General features: G+C 34.5%; 1 protein-coding gene across 4 annotated transcripts in view; it reads left to right on the forward strand.

Annotated features, from left to right (window-relative positions):
* Positions 1–23,709, forward strand: part of MAN1A2 (mannosidase alpha class 1A member 2) — a 220,979-nt gene that overhangs the window by 74,416 nt on the left and 122,854 nt on the right. For all 4 annotated transcript variants that reach the window (XR_005032480.2, XM_036924455.2, XM_057500590.1 and 1 more), the window contains exons 4-5: positions 9,254–9,372; positions 13,489–13,569. Coding sequence is in view for 3 of the 4 variants with exons in the window: in XM_036924455.2 (XP_036780350.1) it covers positions 9,254–9,372; positions 13,489–13,569 (200 nt within the window). In the remaining variant the exon portion in view is untranslated. The remainder of the gene's footprint in view (positions 1–9,253; positions 9,373–13,488; positions 13,570–23,709) is intronic.

Genomic DNA, 23,709 nt, shown 5'->3' on the forward strand with positions numbered 1-23,709 from the left:
ATTCTATTACTTTGTGTCTTTTGATTGGTGCATTCAGTCCATTTACATTTAGGGTGATTATTGAAAGGTATGAATTTATTGCCATTGCAGGCTTTAAGTTTGTGGTTACCAAAGGTTCAGGGTTAGCTTCTTTACTATCTTACTGTCTAACTTAACTCGCTTGTTGAGCTATTATAAATGCGGTCTAATGATTCTTTATTTCTCTCCCTTCTTATTCCTCCTCCTCCCTTCTTCATATGTTGGGTGTTTTGTTCTGTGCTCTTTTTAGGAGTGTTCCCATCTAGAGCAGTCCCAGTAGGATGCCCTGTAGAGGTGGTTTGTGGGAGGCAAATTCCCTCAACTTTTGCTTGTCTGGGAATTGTTTAATCCCTCCTTCATATTTAAATGATATTCGTGCTGGATACAGTAGTCTTCGTTCGAGGCCCTTCTGTTTCATTGCATTAAGTATATCATGCCATTCTATTCTGTCCTGTAGGGTTTCTGTTGAGAGGTCTGATGATAGCCTGATGGGTTTTCCTTTGTAGGTGACCTTTTTTTTCTCTCTGGCTGCCTTTAATACTTTGTCCTTGTCTTTGATCTTTGCCATTTTAATTATTATGTGTCTTGGTGTTGCCCTCCTTGGGTCCCTTGTCATGGGAGTTCTGTGTACCTCTGTGGTCTGAGAGGCCATTTCTTCCCCTAGTTTGGGGAAGTTTTTGGCAATTATTTCTTCAAAGACACTTTCTATCCCTTTTTCTGTCTCTTCTCCTTCTGGTATCCCTATGATGCATATATTATTCCTTTTTGATTGGTCACTCAGCTCTCTTAAAATTCTTTCATTCTTGGAGATCCTTTTATCTCTCTCTGTATCAGCTTCTCTGCGTTCCTGTTCTCTGTTTTCTAGTCCATTAATTGTGTCTTGCATCTCGCCCATCCTGTTTTAAAGTGCTTTCAGAGCTTGTTTTATTTCTGTATTCTCCTTCCTTAGTTCTTGCATATTTCTCTGCAAGTCCGTCAGCATGGTTATGACTTTTGTTTTGAATTCTTTTTCAGCAAGACTGGTTAAATCTATCTCCCCAGGTTCCTTCTCAGGGGAAGATGTAGCAGATGCCGAAGCTGTCTGGGTTAGTCTTGTCTAGATCATATTTTTTTGCTTTTTCATGTTGACAGGTGCTATTGACTGTCAGCTGGGAGGGCCAAACTTTTCACTTGCTACTGGCCTTTCTTTACCGGGACAATTGTGACCTCTAGTGGCTTGTGTTGGGTAATTGTGAGTAGGCTGGGTCTTTGTGTCTTGTCTGGCCGATATGGATGGATCTCCCTTTCTGTGGGCGGGGTTTGCCTTAGGCTGTTCCTCTGCTTTCGCAGCACCTGGAGGGGTAATGGACTGGGGAGCTGTTTGGCTGTTTACCTCTGTGAGGGGTCTCAGAGCTGTTTCCCAGGGGATTAGTGCACCCAGTTTTCCCTGTAATTTCCTGCCACTGGGCTGTAACCTATGCTGTTTCCGTCCAGCTGTTAAATCCCTGTCCCTTTAAGACTTTCAAAAAGCCTCCACTTTTCTTTGTCACAGGGGCATCAGCTTTGGCACCTGCTCCGAGGTCTTGCTGCCCTATTTCATTAGTTACCAGCCCTCCACTCATGCACTGTGTCTGCGCTCTGGTGCGGGTGGCTGGGGCTGGGTGTTTAGCAGTCCTGGGCTCCCTCTCCCTCCCGCCGGGAGCTGGGGGGAGGTGTGCTCAGGTCCCGCCGGGCCGGGGCTTGTATCTTACCCCTTTCACCAGGTGCTGGGTTCTCGCTGGTGTAGTTGTAGTCTGGCTGTTGTCCTGTGTCTTCTGGTCTCTCTTTTAGGATTAGTTGTATTTGTTGTATTTTCAAAAATATGTATGTTTTTGGGAGGAGATTCCCACTGTCCTACTCATGCCGCCATGCTGGCTCCGCCCCGGAATGGATTCTTTATAGTTTGTTTATCTTATGCTTTTAGGGATGCATTTAACTTACTCAAGGATTAATAAACTAAGGTTAAGACTTGGTTCCCTACTTTGGTCCTTTCCTGCATCTCATATTGCTAGTATGATTTGGGAGTTTAAAAAAGTATGTATTTTTACTTTTTCCTAGTTTAAATAGAAGAAATTTAAAAGAGGGCAGTTCTGTGTTTGTCATTTGACATCTCAAATTGAGTATGCCTTTACAGAATTGGAATCTTACAGTTGAAAGGAACTTTAAAAGTGTAGTCTCTCATTTACTATAGGAGCATGTAGGTGATTTTACTTGTAATATTCTAGATTATACAGAGAACAACTTAAAACATGAACTTTTCCTTTTCCATAGCTTTTATTATTAAAAAATTCTTTTATATGGTGTCTTGCTGGTGGGTGTCAGCCCCAGGCAAGTTCACTATGGATTCAGTGAGACTGAGGAATGACAATGGAATGTTCTTGGGTGAAAGGGTTTATTACCTGGCTTGTTCTCCTGGTGATAGGTTGAGCACTAGAATTACATCTGCATACAGCAGTCTACAGGTCCATAATCCTGTTTCATCTCTGCCTCCACCCAGAACACTGAGCAGAGCTCTTTATATCCTGACTCAGTCAATAATAGCTTATTGCCTAAGGGTGTGGAAGTAGTAGCCTAGCAGCAGGCCGGTTATATCATCAAGTAGTTTAGGTTTAGGTGAGGATCCTGGCCAGAGGAACATTCACTTTATCCACATATGGTAACAGAAATCAGTGTTCCTCTGACTTCTATCTAGTTAGTCCTTGACAGAGGATTCTTCATTTTAAAATGGCTTAAACTAAGAAGGAAATTTAATCAGCTCAGTGAAGTGCTGGAGTAAATCAGAGTCCAGTTAAGCCTTTTTCTTTAACTTTTTCTTCTGTTTTCCTCTTTGTTTCGATATTTTTGCTGGCTTTTTAGCAGAATGGCTACAGCAGCTTGAAGTTTCATATCTTCATATTACAACATCTGTAGAAAAGAGAACACTGCAAAGAAGAGAGTATTTGGGTTTTGTAGAAACCTCCTTGAAAGACTCATTGTTACTTGTTGTCTTTAATTGGGTCTTGTGCCCATCCTTGAACCAAATGCTATACCCTGAAGGATGGGATATATTCTTTTAGTTTTGACTGATTAGGGCTCACCCCTGAGCTTGGGGGTGGAGAGAGGGACGTGTTGCTGGAAATAAGTTAGCACTAATACTAATTTTTTCCAACAGTGATAAATAGAATGAATTCTTTTTACTTAGATATTCTGGAGAATTGAAAGAATTTTCATAGAGATATAGGTATTTTTGCATTTAAAAGAAAGAATTTTGATTTGGAAAAGTGCCATTTGACGTTGCAGTGCTTTTGAAAGTCTGCCTTTTATTTTCTGTGTGTGTGTTTATGTATGTATGTATGTGTAAATTCTCTTTGTTATTTCTAACTTAACTGGTTTATGATTTTCTAATATTTTGTTGAAGATATTTAGGAGGGATATTGCTCAGAATTTTTCTTGTACTATCTTTGTCTTGTTTTTTTATCAGGGTAATACTGGCCTCAAAATGAGTTTGTAAGTGTTCTCTGTTCTTCATTTTTCTGGGAGAGATTGTTTAACGTTGGTTTTATTTTCTCCTTAAGTATTGGGTATAATTTGACAGTGAAACCATCTGCATCTGTAGACTTTATTTTCTGGGAGGTTTTTAAGCTACAAATTCAATTTCTCTAATAGTAAGGACCAATCAGTTTGTCTATTTCATCTTGGTAGTTTTTTAGTGTTTGAAGAATTGGCCCATTTCCCCTAAGTTGTTGATTTTATGTGCATAGAGTTGTTTGGAGTATTACCTTGTTATCTTTTGAGTGTCTGTGGCATAGTATAGTGTTAATCCCCTTTTATTCCCAATATTAGTAATTTATGTTTTCTATTTTATTTTGTCAGTCCTCATAGAAATTTATCAATTTTACTGATCTTTTCAAATAAGCTTTTGGTTTCACTGATCTTTTTCATATTTTCTTTATTTTCAGTTTCTTTGATTTCTGTTCTTTACTATTTCCTTTCTTCTGCATGATTTAGATTAATTTTGGTCTTGCTTTTGTAGTTTCTTGAAGTGGCAGCCAATAGACTGGATTTGACATCCTCTTTTACAATGTAAGCATTTTACATACAGTGCTATACATTTTCTCCTAAGTGCTGCTTTAGCTGTACCCCAAAGATTTTGATATGTTGTGTTTTCATTTTCATTCAATTCAATATGTTTTAAAATTCTCCTGAGTTAAGTTGTTTAATTTCCAAATGTTTTGAGAGTTTTCCTTTTATATTTCTGTTGCTGAATTTTAGTTTAATTCCATTAGGGTCAGATAACATACCGGCCATGATTTCAGTTCTTTTAAATTGTTTAAGATTTACTTTAGCCCTCAGAGTATGGTCTGTCTTGGTGAATGTTCCATTTGCGCATGAAAAGAATGTGTGTATGTGTAGTCTGCTGTTATTGGGTGGAATGTTCTGTTGATGTCAATTAGATCCCCTTGGTTAATTGGGTTGTCTGGGCTTCCTCTGTCCTGTCTATTAGTTCTGTCAGGTACTGAGAGAGGGGTGTTGAAGTCCACAACTTTAACTTTAGGCTTATCTTTCACTCCTTTCAGTTCTGTCAGTTTTTGCTTCATGTATTTTGAGGTAGTCTTGTTAGGTGTTCACACATTTAGAATTGCTATGTCTTTTTGGTAGCACTGCTAAAGCCCTAATACCAAAACCAGACAATGATATTACAAGAAAAGGAAACTGGACAAATGCCTCTTATGAACTTAGGCACAGTAAGCTTTAATCAAATCTTAGTAAATCTAATTTGGCAATATGTAAAAAGAATAGTATCTCATGACTGAGGTTTATCTTAGGAATGTATGGTTGGTTTAACATTCAGAAATTAGTCAATGTAATTGAAAATATTAGGAGAATAAAAGAGAAAAAACACATGATCATGTGGGTAGATGCAAAAAAAAGCATTTAACCACATTCAGCATCCATCCATGATAAAACTCAGAAAATTGTACTAGAAGGGAACTTCCTCAACATAATTTAGGGCTTAAACATACAAAAACCAAAACAAAACAAATCAAAAGGATTCATCATATGTTGAAAGACTTTTAGGTGAGGGTGTCTGCTCTCTCACTTCTGTGTAACATTGTACTTGAGGTTCTAGCCAGTACACTAAAGCAAGAAAATACAAAAACAAATAAACAAAAAACCCCAAAGATTGGAAATGAGAAAGTACAGCTGTCTTTACTGGTAGTCAAAGTGATTGTTCATGAAGAAAATCCTTAGGACTCTACCAAACTACAATAAAAAGTACTAGAATGAATAAATAAACTTAGTAAGGTCATAGGACACAAGTTCAACATACAAAATATCTTTCTGTAGACTAGTAATAAGTTACAAATGCAATTTAAAATTAATATTTGCAGTAGGATAAAAATATGAACTACATATGGATGATTTTAATAAAATATGTGTAAAACGTATATACTAGTGTGATTATTGAGAGTAATTTCAGAGGACTTAAGTAAATGGAGAGAGATGCCATGTTCACGAATTGGGATACTCAGTATTGTTGAGATGTAAATTCTCTCAAAATTATATTTAGCTTGAAAGTAATCCCAATAAATATGACTGTCATGTAAATTGATAGGCTGACTGAAATCTATATGAAAATGGAAAGCATGCAATAGAATAATTTTTCAGGAGAACAAAATTGAAGTATTTACATTACTTGATTTTAAGATATACTGTAAAGATGTACTAATGAAGACAGTATTGTTTTAGCATAAGGGTAGACAAAAAGATCAGTGGAAAAGAATAGAAATAGAACTGCATATATGTGGTTAATTGATTTTTGACAAAGGTGCTGAGGTAACTCAGTGCATAAAAGGATAGTCTTTCCAATCAATCATGCTGGATCAACAGCATATCATATAGTAAAATAGTGAAACTTGACTCTTTAACATTGTACACAGAAATTAACTTGAAATGGATCATACACCTAAACAAAAGTGTAAAGTATAAAATTTCCAATAGAAAGCATTTGAGAAAATCTTTGTGACCTTGAGGAAGCAAAGAATTTTTAGGATACAAAAAGTATAAACCATAAAAGAAAAAAATGGATAAATTAAACTTAATGAAAAAATTTTCTGCTATCCAAAAGATATTAAGAAAATGAAAAGACAAGCCACAAGACTTGGAGAAAATGTTTGTGATATATATGTAAGTAATTTATATACCAAAGAAAGTATATGAATAGCCAATAAGCATGTCAGTTGTCAGGCTAATTAAAATTCAGACCACAACACAGTATCCTATGTACCCACTAAAATGTCTAAAATTAAAAAGACCAACAATGTCAAATATTGACAAGGATGATAGAACATACTACAAATCTCATACATTGTTGTTAGGTGTATAAAATGGTATACTCTGGAGAGCAGTTTGTTAGCCTCTCACAAAGTTAAATTTACCATTATAGCAGTTCTCCTAAATATTTTTGTGATGCTCACAAATGAGATCAGATAGTTCTATTTTTCTTAGTATTTGCATCAATGATATGCAGAATTCATAAATTGAATTTTAAGCTCTCATATGTTCTATAAGTTTATGTAGGACATCGTTCTTAAAATTAATGTAGAATTTATTCTATGAAAATTCCAGCATATGGTACCTTTATAGTGGGTAGCTATTTGAGAATTTCTCAGTTTCTTCTGTTTCCTGGTCTGTTTAGATTTTCTGCTGCTGCTTTCATAAGTCAACATAATATATATATTTTCTTAGGAAGTCATCAAAAAATTCTACTCATTTCTTTAAATTTATTAGGAGGAAATGACTAAAATGGGCTTTTTACAAGTTTTCTTAATTTCCTCTTAATTTGTTGATGCATTTTCATTTCTGATGTTTTTGTATATCCTTGACAACTTAAAAAAAATTGGTTAGTGGTGGATTCATTGTGTAGTTCTTTTACTAGAACCTTCTCTTGAATTTGTAATTTTAGCAGTTTTCTTTATTTCTAATTCATTTTTCTGCCTTTAGCTTTTCTGATTCTTCTCTTGTGTTGGTCAGCTTTCTGTTTTTCTTACTTTGTTAGTAGAATCTTATAAATTCAGTTATTTTCATTTATTCTTACTAAAAAGTATACAATTTGTGAGTTAAGAATTCTGACAACTACTTTAGTTGATACCTCTGTTCTCATAATACTTTTTATCAAATGTATATATATATTTTCTGCAATTTCATGTTTTACTTCTCTTTGATCCAAAGTTAGTTTTAGACCTTTTAACTTTTTCCAGTTGAAATCTTGAGTTAACCTAGGTAAATAATCATAGTGATAGCTAGTAACTTCAATTTTGCCTTTCTCTAGCTTGGGGTGTTTGTTTAGCCCATGGCACAAACCTCTTCTTGTGGAACTAGCCAAACTGGTACAAAATAGGTAGGTCAGCTCTTTTTCCATTCCAGAGTAGTCAACACCTTAGAGGAATATGCACTTACCAAACTAAGTAACCAGAGAACCATGGATCATAATTACCTATAAAAATTGAAATAAGAACAAAAGCAGGTACTCTTAAGGATTTAAAGTAAGCATGACAAATATTCAAATTTTTTTAAAGCAAAAAGATACATATTTAAGTGATTATGCAAAATATAGAGATACGGTTTATTAAGTGGCTTGGGAAAAGTTTTTATCTTAATGCAAAGCTGAGGAACAAGGAAAGTATGACTGTAAGAACCTAAAACCAAACATTCTTATTGATATCAACCTGAAGAGAACTGGGTGGGAAGACCAAAGAACCTATCTGAGTGTGGTGGAGTACATGTCTTATTAGTAGGAAGATACACTTAGTGATAAGTTGAAGAAATTGTTAGGAGTATATGAACAAGAAAATATAATGTAAGTTAAGGACAGCCATTCTAAGAAAATACTTGTATAGCTTTAAACCATCAGAAGAAGACATTATTTATTGAGTAGAAAAGGAAAGAAAAGAAAGAATAGTAACTATGTCCTGTGCTGACTCCTGAAATACTACCAAGATAACTTGGTACAACAAAGTGGAGTTTTAATACTTACCTTGGTAAGGTAGATCACTACTTCATCAGAGCCTTAGTAGCCTGTCAGGTGGGGAAGGACAGTGTTGAGATATTTACTGAGAATTTAAGCCTAGTTTAAGATGGGCCTTTCAGTTCAGTAGTGTTTGGTTATGATGAGATATAAGGACCATAATATAGTTTAGGATTGGTAAGCAGAGAATTTGGAGGCAGGAGTGCAGAGAGGCAGAGTTTTGGGGTATAAGTCATCGTTTGATACTTTCTGTTGAAGAGTTCTTGGGTCTTTTGGGAAGTTCCTGGAATGAACAATAAAATTATTGCAACTTCTGCCTCTGAGCAAGAGACTCCTGGCACAGTAAACTCATGTTGAGGAAAACAATATGAGGATGATTTTCATTCTCAGAAGATAGAAATAATTGCATTCTGGGTTTGGGGAGGACCCATCTGCTTCCTGTTAATGTATTTTTTTACTATGCTACCAGATTTGTTTTGCTATTGTCTTATTCAGGATTTTTGCAGTTATATTCATTAGTAAGATTGGCCTGTCTTCTTGTCATGTGTTTACAGTATCTAGTTTTGGTATCAGCCAGCTTTGTTGAATTAGTTCCTCCCTCCAAGAAACGTCTCCTTTAAGATTAGGATTATCTCTGTTAAAAATGGGTAGATTTATTATTTTGGCTTTTCTCTACTCACATTTTGTTTCATGGCTTTGTTTTTCAGTGTTATCAACCTGCTTTTAGATTGTTAATGATTACTGTAGTTTCTGTTCCACTCTGGTTATCTAGCCTTGTTATACTTTTTATTACCATTTTAAAATACATTTTTTGCCCTTTCTGTGGATTTGTACCAGAAGAGAATGGTTGTCTTATGACTTAGCTTATCATCTTGAGCCACCTTCCCCATTTCTTGTATTAGAGCCACCCTCCCCATTGCTTTTATTAATACTCTTTTTCTTAACCTATCTCAGTTAAGTAGATAGATGTCTCATATTGTGACCAGGAAAAAAATGGAGAATTGTAATTTTTGTTTTCTTTTATCTTCCTATTCTTTAGGCAAATATATGAAATAAGTATATTATCTATTTTTATGAAAAAGTGAACTATGTTGGGTACTCTTTTTGGTCCTTATATTCCTACTTTTATATAAAACATTAAAACAGACCTTATTTGAAGGGCATCTTTTTAATGACAGTTTTCCCTTCCCTCCTCCCCCTCAAATATAGGAAGCTCACAAATGGGTGCTACCATAGTAGATGCTTTGGATACCCTATATATCATGGGACTTCATGATGAATTCCGAGATGGGCAAAAATGGATTGAAGATAACCTTGATTTCAGCGTGGTGAGTATACAATAGATAATTTCTTCAACTATGAAAAGACACAGTGTTTAACTATAGTAGTTTTGAGTATTATACTAGGAGTTTAAGGAAATCCTAAATCCCCTTTCTTCTTTTGGGATTATCAGTTGTTATTTAACTTTTGTATAAAAGTTTTTCACACCATCTTCCTTTTACTTTTCTGTCCTTATTGTTTGAGGCAGTCGGTTAAGCATGTTAAAGTAATAGGGAAAAAAACACATGGAGTTAGAAATATCAGCAAAGCATGCCGTACTTTATAAATAATGAGTTTTATTTTTTTTTAAGATTGAATGATTGGGCACAGCTTTGATGAGCTTCATAATTAGGCCTGCATCTATCCTTCCAGCATTTTGGCAGAGTTGTTAGATGGTACTGCTTAGGTTTGAAGCCTACATAGCTACATTCTAGCAGTGCAACTTGGGAAAGTTCCTTATTTTTCCTAAACCTGCCATAAAATTGCTATTGCATTGCAATACTGTGAGGATGATTTATGGTAATCTGGTCAATATTAAGTGCTCAGTGAATGGTAGCAATTATTTTCATTATTACCAGTCTTCACATAAAAGATGTGTGGACTGTCCTACTCATTATCATCTTTCATGATATTTGTGCTTGCTATTCCTTCTGCTGTAGTCAGAAAGTTGTTCTGCATTTTTCTCTTTGGCAGACTGTGCATCATTCAAATTGTAGTTTAAATCCATAATTATTCTTTTCTGATGCCTTTGCTGATACAAAGTAGACAAAAAACAATTACTTTTTTAATACTATTCTAACATTTTGGACTTTCTCAAATTAGAACAACTTTTATTGTCAGGTTTTGATTTGGCTGTGAGTGGCAGAAAATTTGATATAAAAGTTTAAGCAAGATTGATATTTATTTCTCTTTCATGTAAGTTAAGTACAGAGATAAGCAGTTTAGGTCTGGTTTGGACAGCACCTTGATTATAAAGGACGGAGGATCCTGTATTAGGATGGAGGATCCATTGTCTTGTTGCTCTGTTAACTTCAGTGTTTAGTTTCAGCCTCCTGGTATGAGATGGTTCCTCAAGATAAGAAGGATTAACTTTCCTGCTGCAGAAGAGAGGAGGGTATAGAGGAAAGATATGTGACTGTTCTTTCAGAACACTTGTTGAGAATTGGCTACTTCATTTTTGCTTGATACTGTTGAGTAAATCTTACTTACATGGCCCAACCCAACTGTAAAGAGAGGCTGAGAAATATGTTTTAATTTTTTTATTTTTATCTGTTTGGCTGTGAAGCCCTCATATATTATACTTTTTGTATATTGTTTAAAATATCCCTACTCCAAGGTAATGAACATATATTCCTATATTTAATTCTAAACATTTTCAAGTTTTGCTTTTGCATTTAGGTCTTTAATCCATGTGGAATTGATTTTGTATGTAGGATGAGATAGGTAACTTTCAATTGATCCTAGCACCATTATAGGAAGCTTGATATCTATGTTTGAATCTTGATGTAAGATCTTGGTTTACTAGGACATTATCTTATCTCAGCTCTTTATTCTTGTAAATTCTGCAATACTGTTGAAATTTTGATGAGGATTACATTCAATTTACAGCTTATTTTTCAGAGAATTGGCATTTGTGCAATTTCAGATACTCCTGTTCATTAACTTGGCAGCTTTATTATGCCTAGTAATTCGCTGGTATATTATTGTATCAGTTGGCTCCATCAGGAACCAGAACTATATCCTTAATGAGAAGATATAATACTGAGCATTGTTAGCCAGGTAATGGGGAATTGAAAAGGCAGAAAGAGAACATCGCGGTATCACAAGAGGTAGTAACCACAGTAAACAACTACCATCCCTGGGTTTGTGAGAAAAATGCAGAGAGGTTGGGATAAAATTTAGTAGTTTGGGACTCTGTCTGGTAGCTTAGGAGCTCTTAGAAGGGCTTAATCAGAGCTGGGACTCAACCCTCTGAGGAGGGGTTACCCAGCTAGTGCTTAGTATTTCTAAGGGTCAGAATGAAACTGATTTGGGGAGTTTGTTTGTGTAGCAGAGGAACTGTAAACTGGAACTAACTGCCACTGCCAGGGTGAAGAACTGTGCTGGTTGACACTGTCAGACACTAGAAGTAGATTGTAAGGGATAAGTCCTTCCTCCAGCCTCATATTATCTTTGTTGAACCTCCTATTGGCATAGCCTACAGGGAGCCAGCTGGCAAATGAGAAATGCATGTGCAGAGTTCCAAATCTAATGTACCAAATAGGGTATAGAAGGATGGATTTGAACCTGAGAAAAAATAGCTTAATAATCAACAGTCACTTACCATCCCTTTACTTTAACCTTTCTTTCTCATATGTTTTAGTTGTATATTTGCACATAGATTATACAGTTGACCCTTGAACAGCATATATTTGAACTGTGTACGTCCACTCATACGTGGACTTTGTTCAGTAAATATATTGGAAAACGAGGATTTGTGACAATTTGAAAAAACATTTTTTCTTAGCTTACTTTATTTAAGAATACTGTATTAATACATATACAAAATGTGTTAATTGTTTATGTTAGCAGTAATGCTTATGGTCAACAGTAGGCTTTTAATAGTGGTTAGGTTTTTGGGGAGTCAGAAGTTACACCTGGATTTTTTTTTAACTCAAGTATAGTTCATACACAATATTATATTGGTTTCAAGTAAACAACATAGTGATTCAGCAGTTTTATTAAATTAAGTTAAATTAATATTAAATTAAATTAAAATTAAATTCACATTATTAAATGCACACCCCATCTAGTGTAGTTACTGTTGGCAGAATTATAGACTATATTCTCTACGCTGTACTTTCATCCCTGTGACTAATTTATATTATGATTGAGTTCTTGTGCCTCTTTATCCCCTTCACCTATTTCATCCACCCACCCCAACCCCCTCCCCCATGATAACCACCAGTTGCTTTTCTGTGTCTATGAATCTGTGTCTATTTTGTTGATTTGTTTTGTTTTTTTAGATTCTACATATAAGTGAAATCATATGGTATTTGTTTTTCTCTTCTTGGCTTATTTCACTAGCATTATACCCTCTAGGTTCATCCATGAGTTGAGTGAAAAGATTTCATTCTTTCTTATGGCTGAGCATTTATTCCATTGTGTACATGTACCACAACTTCTTTATCCATTCACTGATGGACACTTCTGTTGCTTTGTATCTTGTCTATTGTAAATAATGCAGCAATAAACATAGGGGTGCATATACATATCTCTTTGAATCAGAGATTTTGTTTTTCTTCAGGTAAATTCCTAGAAGTAGAATTACTGGGTTGTATGGTATTTCTATTTTTAGTTTTTTGAGGAATCTTCATACTGTTTTCCATAGTGACTGCACCAATTTACATTCCCACTAACAGTTAGGAAGGTAATACTACTGATTTTATGCTTACAAAGTACCTGCTTTCTCAGTTTATATATTGTTACTTTTTCTTCTACTTTTTTAATTGTGATTTTTTTCTACGTTTATTTCTAAATGGGATTTTGTTTATATATATATATATAGATATATATCTATATATCTATATATATATATCTCAAATGAGTATCCAGATTAATTTCCCACCTAGAAGCCAGTTTTTTCAACATTGTTAATTTAATAATCCTTTATCTTACCATTATTTTTTGGTACCTCTTTTAATGCTTATTAATTTATTATGTATACTAGGAAAAATACTTAAAATTCACAAGGAGAGATCGCGGAAAGCATTGGCATTATGCTGTAATGATTAGAACAGAAGGAAAGGGTCCAGTAGAGAGTGCTATTCCAAAATTCAATAAGTGGAGGTTTTCTGAGGAAAGAATAGTCAATAGCATCAAATATCTTGATAATGTTACAATAATATGTAAGGTACATGAAAATGGCACATTGATTTTAGCAATTAGGAAGCTATGGTGACAGTAATACAGGAGTTCCATCAGTTACATTGACAAATGGGAAGTGGGATTGCAGATGCACAAGAAATAAAGATATGGAAAAAACTTTCTGTATAGGGCATTTCCAAGAAGCATATGAAGTATTAAAAGTATTTTGAAAACAATAAAACATTTTGTATATGTGAATATTTTCAATGTTTTCACAGAATTCAGAAGTGTCTGTGTTTGAAGTCAACATTCGATTTATTGGAGGCCTACTTGCAGCATATTACCTTTCAGGAGAGGAGGTGAGCAAAATCAAATAATACGTTGTTTTGGGAGAAGGGGCTTTGACTCAAATTTAATAAAATGAAAGATTTCCTTAGTGGAATATCACTTTTTAATTGCATAATATCAAACTAATGTAAGGGTTTGCTGAAAGAACTAGATGTTTTTGATAGACTGTTCTTTGGGAATAATGATTTTCCCTTTTGAGAATCTCAGTAAAACCTAAACTCATCAGAGATCTAACTTTATATCCTGCACATCTCCTCTGCAGGAATAATCCTTCTCCAGGATTTTGCTGCTGCAATTATTGCATTGTTGAAACAAACTGCCTGTTTAGAAATTGAATGTAGTTTTTTGCTATAAATTAAAAAAACAAAACACAAGAACAATTTGAATTCTCCTTTCTGAAATTCTTGGTGTAATACACACAGACACACTTGAGACCTACCGTGATGGGGAGGTGGGTGTGGAAATTCCTTTTTTACTACTCACATGGTTACAGGATGGGATTGGAGAGTGGCAGAAAGAAACTAGGGGAGGAGTTTACAAGTCCTTTCTATTTTGTTTTCTGACAACCCACTTTGCCCATATATTTAATTGACTTGTCAGTCAAAATGATTGTAAGAGTCTTTGTAATTTAAGAAAATTCATCTTCTATTATATGTGCAGAAAAGATGTTTTTATGTTGTGTTTAGTTTTTATTTTTGTGATTGACATTGAAGTAGTTATTTGTAGGGTCTTTTTTTCCTCTTTATGGCTGTTAAGAGTTTCTTCCTTAGAAAGCCTTCCTCATTTCTGTTATTACAAAGCAAAATTGCCATTTTTCTTTTAGATTTTTATGATTTTATATGCTTATATTTAAATATTTTATCTCTTTGTGTGCTTGTGTGTGTGAAAAGTGAAATATCCGTGTACTACTATTTTTTAAGAATATGTTTGAAGATGCTGGTTTAACATAGTATGTTAGATAATGTTTATCTTACTGAATGTGTGATTTTACTGCCAGACTTTAGTATGTAACTTAGTTATACCTCCAACTTATCTCTCTATAGCCAGAACACTTCAGTTCACATTTAATAAAATTCAAAAAGTGATTTATTCTCTCGCCAAGAGTTTTTCAAATTTGAGTTTGTATCAGAATCACATAGGGTGTTTTTTAGAAATGAAAATCCCAAGTCCTACCCACATGATTGTGATTCAGTTTCTTTAGTGTAAAGACCATTATTTATGTTTTTTTTCAAGACTTCTTGTTAAAGGTGATTTTGTAAATGGTTCTGTACTTTAAGAAACTCTGACTTATCTTGTATGAATAAAATCATTGTAAATTAATTGACAAGATTTTATTGAGGTATCACTACATAGAGTAAAATTCACCCATTTTAGTGTATACTTAGGAGTTTCGACAATATATACAGTCTAGTAACCCTTTAACTAGTCACAGTGTAGTCTAACACAGTCAAGATATACAAGACTTCTGTCATCCCAGAAAATTCCCTTTTACCATTTTATAGTCATTCCACCCCCTATTGCCAGGCTCCCAGTAGCTACTGATTTGTTTTCTGCCCCTACAGTTAAGAATATTGGTTTATTTCAGGTGTCATAATGCATTTGAGATTTATCCATGCATTTCATTTAGTAGCTCTTTCCTTTTTATTGCTGTTGAGTATTCCACAGCATGGCTTTGTGTGGTTTATTGATTTACTAATGGATTAGTAGTTTTGGAGATTATGAATAAAGTTTCTGTAAGCATTTGTCTATAAATTTCTGTGGGACCATAATTTTTCATTTCTCTTGGGTAAATACTTGGAAGTAGGGTTGCTGGATCAAATGGTAAGTATATATTTAATGGAAGTGGGATTGCTGGATCAAATGTAAGTATATATTTAACTTTGGAAGGAACTGTCAGACTCTTTGCTGATAATTGCTTCTCATAATGGGTAGTACTTGGTATTGCAAGTTTATTATTTTTAGCTATTCTGATAGGTGCACAATAATAGTATCTCTTTGTGGCTTTATTTTGCTTTTCTCTAATGACAAATGATGTTGAACACCTTTCATGTGCTTCTTTGTCATTCATATAACTTATTTTGTGTATTGTCTGTTCAGATCTTTTGCCCATTGGAAAATTTTGTTTTTATTTTCCTGTTACTGAATTTTTATGTATTCTAGACATAGTTCTTTTATAACTTATGTGTTTGTAAATATGTTTTTCCCTGTTTGTGGTTTTTCTTTTCAGTGACTTAATATCTTTTGAAGAACTGAAGTTGTTAAATCTTGAAGAAATTCAGGTTATCAGTTTTATCTTTTATGGTTCATGCTTTTGGTATTATTCTTAGTACCAAGTGTTTTTAATGTTTGCCTAATCCAATTTCACAAAAATTTTCTCATGTTTTTCTCTAAAAGGATTATAGTTTACTTTTAAATCTTTAATCCATTTAAAGTTAAATTCTGTATATGCTGTGAGGTATAGGTTGAGTGTGTTTCTTTCCATACGAATATCCAAAAATTCTAGCACCACTTGCTGAAAAGACTATCCTTTCTCTGTTTAATTGACTTTGTGCCTTTATTGAAGTCAGCTGACCACATATGTGTTTGTCTGCTTCTAGACTCTGTTCTGTTGATCTGTGTCTGTCCATTTGCCATTGCTACACTGTATTATTCATTGTTATGGCTTCACAGAAAATCTTGAAATAAGGCGTGTGAGTCTTTCATCTCTTCCTTTTCAAAATTGCTTTGGCTAATCTAGTTATTTTTATTTTTTATATAAATTTTAGAATCAGTTTGCTGATTTCTATAGAATATCTTACTGGGATTTTGATTGGGATTACATTGAATCCATAGATCAGTTTAGGGAAAATTGATATCTTGACAATATTGAATCTTCCATACCATTACTGACATATCTCTCCATTATTCAGACCTCTTTAATTTTCTTCATTGGTGTCTCTAGTTTTTATAATACAGATCTTGGACATATTTCATGTTTTTTGGTGTAATTATAAAGTGGTCCTATATTTTTTAATTCCTATTTCCAATTGTTCATTGCCAGTATATATAAATACAATTGTTTTTTTAAAAACCTTCTAATAAAGACATATTTTCAGCTAGCCTAGGATATTTTATCTGGAAATAACTTCCTGATGCTATTATTTTTTTAAAAATTTTGGTAAAATGTACATAACATAAAATTTTTCCTTTATCTATTTTTTTAAGTGTACACAGTTCAGTGGCAATAAGAACCCATTCGTACTGTTGTGGAATATACAATTGATTTTTATGTTTATCTTGTACCATGAAATTGTAAATTCACTAATTCTAGTCACTTTTAAGTAGATTTTAATAGACCCTTTGGGAATTTCTTTGTAAACAATCATGAATAGAAATGAGTTTTATTTTTTTGTATAGAGAACAATTTGATTTGTGTAGTTCTTTTATCTCTTTTTCTTGCCTTATGCCCTACTGAATTGCCTAGAACCTTCACTGCAAAGTTGAACAGGAGGAGTGAGAGTGGACGTCCTTGCTTGGCGCCTAATCTTAGGAGAAGAGCATTTAATCTTTCATCATTGATGTTAACCAGAAGTTTTGGTTTTTTTGTAGATGTCCTTAATCATGGTGAAGAAGTTCCCTTCTATTCTATTCCTAGTTCACTGAGATTTTTAAAAATCGTGAATTGTCAAATGTTTTTGTGGCATTTAATAGCTTGATTATATGGTATTTTTTCTTTATCTGTTAATATTGTGAATTATATTGGTTTATTTTTGAATGTCAAAACGCAGTCTTACAATTTTGGGAAGAAACCTCACTTGGTCATGGTGTATTATTTATAATCTTCTGGAATTAATTTAAATTAAGTATTGAGAATTTTTTGCATCTGTGTTTATATTGATATATATGTAGTCTTCTTTTAATATCTCTGTGGGGGGGGATATTGATCTATATGTAGTCTTCTTTTAATATCACTTTATGTGTGTGTGTTTTGTATAAGAGTCATGCTGACCTCATGAAATGAGTTGGTAAGTGTTTCCTTCTCTTTTTTAACTGGGAAAGTTTGTGTATAATTGGTGTTATTTTTTTCTTCTTTAATGTTTGGTAGAATTCTCCAGTGAAACTATGTGGGATTGGAGATTTTTTGTTTTTGTTTTTGTTTTTCCTCTTATGTTCTAAAACTATTGTTTCTTTTTTGGATATAGTACTGATCATATCTGTAGTATCTTTAATAATGTCCCCTATTTCATGTCTTTTTTTGTCAGTCTGGCTATAGGTGATTTAATATTGTTAGTCTTTTCAAAGAGTTCATTTTTTGTTTTGTTTTGTTGATTTTTTTTTTCTATTTTTGAGCATTCGGTTTTACTGCTTTTTTTCTTTTTTACTTCCTTCATGGTTAATTTGCTTTTTTTCTTGTTTCTTATGTTTGGAGCTTAGATCGGTAACATGCTAACTTTTCTTTTTTCCCAAAATGTAAACACTAGTGACATAAATTTGCTTCTCAGACCTTCTTGAGCTGCATCCTGTGAATTTTGATGTTATGTTTTCATCTTCCTTTAAATCAAAATATTTTAAATGTCTCTTCTTCCTTTTTGATTTGTGAGTTGTTTAGGAATGTGTTGTTTAATTTCCAACTATTAGAGGATTTTCCAGATGTCTTTCTGTTATTTATAGTTAAATTTTTTAATGAGCACTGAATAAATCAAATCTGTTGAATTTGTTGAAGTTTGTTTCATGGTTCAGAATATGGTCTTTTTTAGAAAGAATATGCACATAAAAACAATATATATTCTGCTGTGGTAGGGTTAAAGTATCAATTAGGTCAAGCTAAATAATAGTGTTGCTCATATCTTCTGTAGTTTTACTAGTTTTATGTCTGCTTGTTTTCTAACACTGGGTGAGGAATCTTGAAGGCTCCAGTTACAATTATGGATTTGTTTGTTTCTCCTTTAAGTCCTATCCATTTTCACTTAATGTATTTTGGAGGTCTGTTCTTAGGTGTGTACATTTACGATTGTTATGTCTTCTTGGTAAATTGATCCTTTTATTGTTTAAAGTTATTTCTCTTTATCCCTGGTCATATTCTCTGCTAAGTTTAGTTTGATACTGATACAGTTATTCTGGCTTTCTTTTAGGTAGTATTTGCATAGTATATCTTTTTTTTTTATTAAGGTGTCATTGATATATAATCTTATGAAGGTTTCACATGAGCAACATGTGGTTACTACATTCACCCCTATTTTCAAGTCCCCCCTACATACCCCATTACAGTTACTGTCCATCAGCGTAGTAAGATGCTATAGAGTCACTATTTGTCTTCTCTGTGCTATACTGCCTTTCCCCATGCCCCTGCTACATTTTGTGTGCTAAGCATAATACCCCTTAATCCCCTTCTCCTTCCCTTCCTGTCGCCTTCCCAACTGCATTCCCTTTTGTAACCGCTAGTCCCTTCTTGGAGTCTGTTAGTCTGCTGCTCTTTTGTCCCTTCAGTTTTTGCTTTGTTGTTATATTCCACAAATGAGTGAAATAATTTGGTACTTGTCTTTCTCCACCTGGCTTATTTCACTGAGCATAATACCCTCTAGCTCCATCCATGTTGTTGCAAATGGTTGGATTTGTTTTCTTTTTATGGCTGAATAATATTCCATTGTGCATATGTACCACATCTTCTTTATCCATTTATCTATTGATGGACACTTAGGTTGCTTCCACGTCTTGGCTATTGTAAATAGTGCTGCAGTAAACTTAGGGGTGCATATGTCTTTTTGAATCTGGGATCTTATTTTCTTCGGGTAAATTCCTAGGAGTGGAATTACTGGGTCAAATGGTATTTCTGTTTTTAGTTTTTGAGGAACCTCCATATTGCTTTCCACAATGGTTGAACTAATTTACATTCCCATCAGCAGTGTAGGAGGGTTCCCCTTTCTCTGTATCTTTGCTGGCATTTGTTATTTCTTGTCTTTTGGATAGTGGCCATTCTAACTGGTGTGAGGTGATAGCACATTGTGGTTTTGCTTTGCATTTCCCTGATGATTAGTGATGTAGAGCATTCTTCATGTGCCTGTTGCCTGTTTGTATTTCTTCTTTGGAGAATGTCTGTTTAGGTCCTCTGCCCATTTTTTAATTGGGTTATTTGTTTTTTGGGCATTGAGGCATATGAGTTCTTTATATATTTTGTATGTTAAACCCTTATCAGATGAGTCATTTATGGATATATTCTCCCATACTGTAGGATGTTTTGTTCTGCTGACAGAATCTATTGCTGTACAGAAGCTTTTTAGTTTGATGTAGTCTCACTTGTTCATTTCTTATTTTGTTTCCTTGCCTAAGAGATGTGTCCAGGAATAAATTGCTTGTACTATGTTCAAGAGATTTTTGCCTGTGTTTTCTTCTTTTCTGCCTGTTTATGGTTTTATGTCTTAAATTCAGGTCTTTGAGTTTACTTTTGTGTATGGAGTTAGGCAGTAGTCCAGTTTCATTCTCTTACATGTAGACATCAAGTTTTGCCAACACCAGTTGTTGAAGAGGCTGTCTTTTTTTCCCCATTGTATATTTATGACTCCTTTATCATATATTAATTGACCATATATGTGTGGGTTTATATCTGGGCTCTCTATTCTGTTCCATTGATCTAAGGGTCCTTTCTTGTGCCAGTACCAAACTGTTATGGTTACTGCAGCTTTGCAGTAAAGCTTGAAGTCAGGGAGCATAATCCCCTCAGCTTTGTTTAAGTGGGTTGGCTGCTGGTTGGCCACACAGGGAGGGGCCTTGGAGTTGCATTTTCAGTGAGGGGGATGCAGTGTCTGGGCTCCCAAGAGTTCCTGAGTTGTTGGGCCAAGGGAGGGATGAGGAGATGTTGTCCACCTGCCCTTTCTCCTGAGGAGAGAGCTCGATCTAACCCTCACCCTTCTGGTACCCTCCCATTGATGGCAAGTCTTACAGACTGCTGCATCTGCTTTGAGTCTCAGGACTGGTGGAGCGTGCATGTCCTCCACAAGTGGATGGCATCTCACCCTCCCAGAGTGTTCTACCTGTCCCCGGTGTTCAGTACCATTGATCACCAGAACCCAGTGTAATGTGGGCTCATGCTCCTGGAGCAGATCTCCAGGACCAGGTGTGCAGAGTTCCTGGTCTCTTACCTCCCCCCTACTCTGTTCTTGTTTCTCCTGCCTGTAGGCTGGGTTGGGGGAGGGCTTGGGTTGCATTCGATGCAGCTCTGCCACATTATCCTTTTCTGTGTGGTCCTCTCTTTTTTTCCCCAGGTACAGGTGGTCTGTTCTGCAGTCCTCAGGTTGTTTTCAAGTTTAGTTGTATTTGCTGTATTTTTCTCTCATGTGTTTTTGGGAGGAGGTTTCTGCCTTGCCTTCCTACTCTGCCATCTTTTTCTCTGCCTCCTAAAGTATGTCTTTTTATATTTCAAGTTGGTTTTCCTGTAGAAAGCTTTGGCAGTCTGTTTTCACTTTGTGTGTTTAAACCATTTACACTCAGTATAACTATTGATACAGATATATTAAAATCTACCACATAGTTTGTTGTTTTCTATTTGTTCCATTTGTTTCTCATTCCTCTTTCCATTTTTTTCTGCCTAATTTCATATTATTTTTCTGTGAATCTGTTTTATTTCCATGATTGACTTATTTATGCTTAAATTTCTTTTAAAGTGGTTGCCCTTTGTTTCCGGTTTGCATTTTTACTTGACCCAGGTCTGCCTTCAATCAGTATTATACTGCCTGTAATCAGCATTATGCTTGTAAGATTATGGTAATACATTCTCAGTTCTTTTTTTTCTTCTTTTGTGCTATTTGTTATACATTTTTTAATGCCACAAACTCATAATACATTGGTACTAATTTTTGCTTTAGATGTTCAATTTTATTATGTAGCGCTGTTACAAATAAGGAAACAAACTTGCATTTTTATCTTTATTTCTGTCTTTTTCATTGGTCTTCATTTCCCGGTGTAGGTTCAGGTTCCTGTTGGGTATATATTCCTTCTTTGTGAACAACTTCCTTTAATATTTTTTATAGTGCAGGTTTCCTGGTTGTGAATTCTCTGTTTCTGTTACTCTGAAAGTCTTTATTCCTTCTTCATTTTTGCAAGATATTTTCTTTGTGTCTAAAATTTAGATTGGCAGTTAAACATGTTACTTCATTATCTTATAGTTTGCATTATGATGAGAAGACTGCTTTAATTCTTTGTTCCTCTATATATAATACATTTTTTTTTCACCTTTGACTTCCTTTAAGATTTTTTGTTTCTGTTTTGTTTTGCATGAAGATTCTGAGTTGTTTTATGTTTCTTTCTTTGAGAGATGAGTAGGACTGACTTATTTTGCTTGAAGGTCTCCAAGCTTCTAAGATGTATGGTTTGATATCTTTATTTGAAAAATTCTCAGTCATTATCTTTTAAAGTACTTTTTTTAACTCTAATCTCTTCTCCTTCTGGAATTCCAATTATACATACTAAGAGGTAAGAGCTAAAAGACTGTTTGAAATTGTTAGCTCTTGAATTCACTCTTCTTTTTATCCCACCTACTGCTTTTTCATTGCTTGTGTTTCAGTTTGGGTAATTTTTATAGACCCATTTTCAGGTTCATTGATGTTTTTCTCAGCTCCATTGAATCTACTTTTGAGCCTGTTGAAGGCATTCTGCATCTCTTTGATTTAAAAAATGTCTTAGTATTTCATTAGACTTTTATAGTTACTATATCTCTGAATTTTGTCATTGTCTTCATGCATGCTTTCCATCTTATCCACAATAGTCTTTAACATAGTAATCAGAGTCATTTAAAATTCTGTTTCAATCTCAGTGTGGTTTGTCACTTGTTTTATCTCTAAAAAGTTGATTGATTTTTCTTGCTTTCTTAGGTATTTTGTAATTTTTGATTGAATGTCAAATATGTATGGGACAGTAAAGACTAAAGTTAATATTTATGCCTGAAATAGCATGTCTGTGCTGTTAGTGTCAGCAGTTGAGTCAGTTTAAGTTTGGAGTTGAACCAGGTTTGGGTTTTTTATTGTTAAGATTGCTTGCAATGTGCCATTAGTTTCACATTCCTTTAACATTACCTTGTAATTAGAATGGGGCTGGTTTGCAGGCAGGGTTTTCTTAATGTTCTTGCTCTGCCTTCCAATTTAGGCATTCCCTTTATGTGTCTCTCTGTGCCTGCCATGCCTCTCCTCCAGCCATGGACTGCTGTTACTTGTTACTCCATGCTTCCTATTCTTTATGTCCATATTCTTTTCTGTTTGGCCTATATATACTGGAAGCCATGAATTTATATCATTAGGGCTAATTTCAGTCTAATAATATAAGACTTATTCTAGTTTTCTGCCTTTTCATATTTCTAGCTCTCCTTTTTAATAGTGAGAAATCTGCCTCCTGTTATTTCTCATATATTTACCTAATTTGCTTAATTTTACTGTATGAAACCACTTTCCTAACCTCACCAGTCTGCTACTTTGTGAGTGTATCTTCGTCACATAGGCCTCACCTAGACTTGATTCCCTTTTGCTTGGCTGTCCTTATTGATTCATGTTGTTCCCAGCCTCTCTTCAGCACACTGCTAGCCACCCTTCTAGGCACAGACCTCTGATTTCAGAAGTTTTTGGAGTGAAATATTAAACAGTGGAAGAAACATGGAACTGTTTTCATGACTTCAATTTCAGATTTTTTTCCAAATTAGATATTTTAAGATGTCCTTGAGAAAAGAGAGTATTTTATTCCTACTTTCATGCTTCTCTGACTGTGTAGAGGAATTACTGAATTTTTGTGTGTCATTCACATGCTTGATTAATTTTCACACCAAAAGGCATATGTTTCAAAATTAATTATGTGCAGCTTATGAAAGAAGTGTCATCTTGGCTGTTTTATGTTAGGCTCCCTATCTGAAGGTTGCGGCAAAATGTTGAAATTTTTGGTTGCTGTTGTCATAAGAAAACACTAAAATGCTGAAAATGTATCAGATGTTATCAGCATTTGCATTTTGGCATTTCTATGCCTCTTACTTGAAGAAGAAACATTTTGAAGTGGCTGAAAGCACATGTGCTTTGGAATTAGAGGTTTGAGCCCCTACTCTACCTCCTTTTCACAGTGATATTTGCCAAGCTATGTACTTTCTGTAACTTAAATTTATTTGTCTATTAAACGTGAGTGTTCACTTGAGAACTGTCAGG

Source organism: Manis pentadactyla, chromosome 4 (genome assembly GCF_030020395.1).
Source record: "Manis pentadactyla isolate mManPen7 chromosome 4, mManPen7.hap1, whole genome shotgun sequence".
Taxonomy (NCBI): domain Eukaryota; kingdom Metazoa; phylum Chordata; class Mammalia; order Pholidota; family Manidae; genus Manis; species Manis pentadactyla.